General features: G+C 42.3%; 1 protein-coding gene across 1 annotated transcript; it reads right to left on the bottom strand.

Moving 5' to 3' along the window:
- Positions 1-320: 320 nt before the first annotated feature.
- LOC110923731 (polyadenylate-binding protein, cytoplasmic and nuclear-like) lies at positions 321-866 on the bottom strand. Its single transcript, XM_022167795.2, has one exon. It carries the CDS (start codon positions 864-866, stop codon positions 321-323), a length of 546 nt encoding a protein of 181 aa, XP_022023487.2.
- Positions 867-1349: the final 483 nt, after the last annotated feature.

The following is a 1349-nucleotide window of genomic DNA, read 5'->3' as shown; positions in this document are numbered from 1 at the left end:
TTGCGAATGCGATTGCGATGCGATAAGCGGTAAAGCGATAAAACACGCGATAAATATCGATTAAACCTCGATTATTAACAAGTACTCCACATAATACAACTAATGTGATAAAATAAATAGATTATCTATAAGTCAAAGAAGTCAAAACAGGAGTTGAGTAAGGAGTGACAGATCGCAATTATCAATATTTTCTTCCTTTGACTTCAATCTAGACTTTGACTTTGATTTCCGTAACACGGGGTGTTACATGTCTCTCTCTTACTTGTGCTTTTCTCCCCTGTCACAACTTCAGTGTAGGAGCATTTTCTTCCGTCTTTATTCTAGTTTTTTTGGATCTTTGGTATATTCGTCTGGCCCTGTCCGTCATACCTTACTCCTATTTCCTCATACCTTCCCCCCCCCCCCCCCCACTTGCTAGGTCTTTCCTGACGTCCTCCATTTGAATACTTGTTACCCCCGTCCTCCTTTTCTTCATCTCTCTTGAATTTAGACACATTTGCCTTGACTCTTTTCTCTCCGAACCATATGTTATTTAGAGCCTGAACCAGTTTGTTTATATCCCTGATCTTTTTAAATCTTGCAAAGGAGAATCTTTTTCCTTTAAGATCTTTTTTCCTGGGAAAATACACATCTGACAAGTATCCACACCTTCTTACTTCCAACCAGATCTCTTTGTCGGACACCTCTTCTGGTAGGTTTGTTAAAAATATAGTTGTGCTCGGCTCTTCTACTTTTTTCTCCTTACCTTTCTTACTTCTTATCGTTTCCCACTCTTCTTCATCCACTGTTTTGTCTCTTTCTTCCGGCGGCTTGTCTCTGATCTTCCAACGCCATGAGTCTTGACCACCCCACATTCTCCTCCCCATGTTTGCAGAATCGCCTTCTCGGAAACTATCCCAGTAGCGAATGGAATCAGTGGAATAACAAGATAGGATGGAAGGTAATTTTAGAACCACAAGAAATATGTGTTTCAGATCAGACCTCACACACTATCCCACTTTCCACCTTTTCGTCGAGCCACCAGCAATACGTTTCCGATACCCAAACAGTTGTGATGATGATACCACTCCCGGACGGCGAAAGAGAGATCGATAGATCAGCTTAGGGATAAAGGTCAAGCCCAATGGTGGCAACCTCGAACGCTAAACCGAAATACTTCCCTCTGTCGAGCCTCCCGGCGACGGTTAGTTTTTAAATCTCTGGCGTCCTTTGGTTTTCTTGAGAGCGTTTTTTTAAATGGTGACAGGAGCTCCTTGTCGCAGAAGTGGTGAAACTGAGGATACCTTCATTGCTGATCTTTCTGTTGGATTATTGTGCAAGCTGGTGTCCGCTTCTCAACTTGTGATTAG

Source organism: Helianthus annuus, chromosome 17, assembly GCF_002127325.2.
Source record: "Helianthus annuus cultivar XRQ/B chromosome 17, HanXRQr2.0-SUNRISE, whole genome shotgun sequence".
NCBI lineage: Eukaryota > Viridiplantae > Streptophyta > Magnoliopsida > Asterales > Asteraceae > Helianthus > Helianthus annuus.
The sequence above is the reverse complement of the archived record's forward strand: the minus strand, read 5'-3'. Positions and strand labels throughout refer to the sequence as shown.

Bases quoted from the DNA above. Each gene is read 5' to 3' on its own strand.
- LOC110923731 (XM_022167795.2), bottom strand. From the start codon at position 866: ATGGGGAGGAGAATGTGGGGTGGTCAAGACTCATGGCGTTGGAAGATC.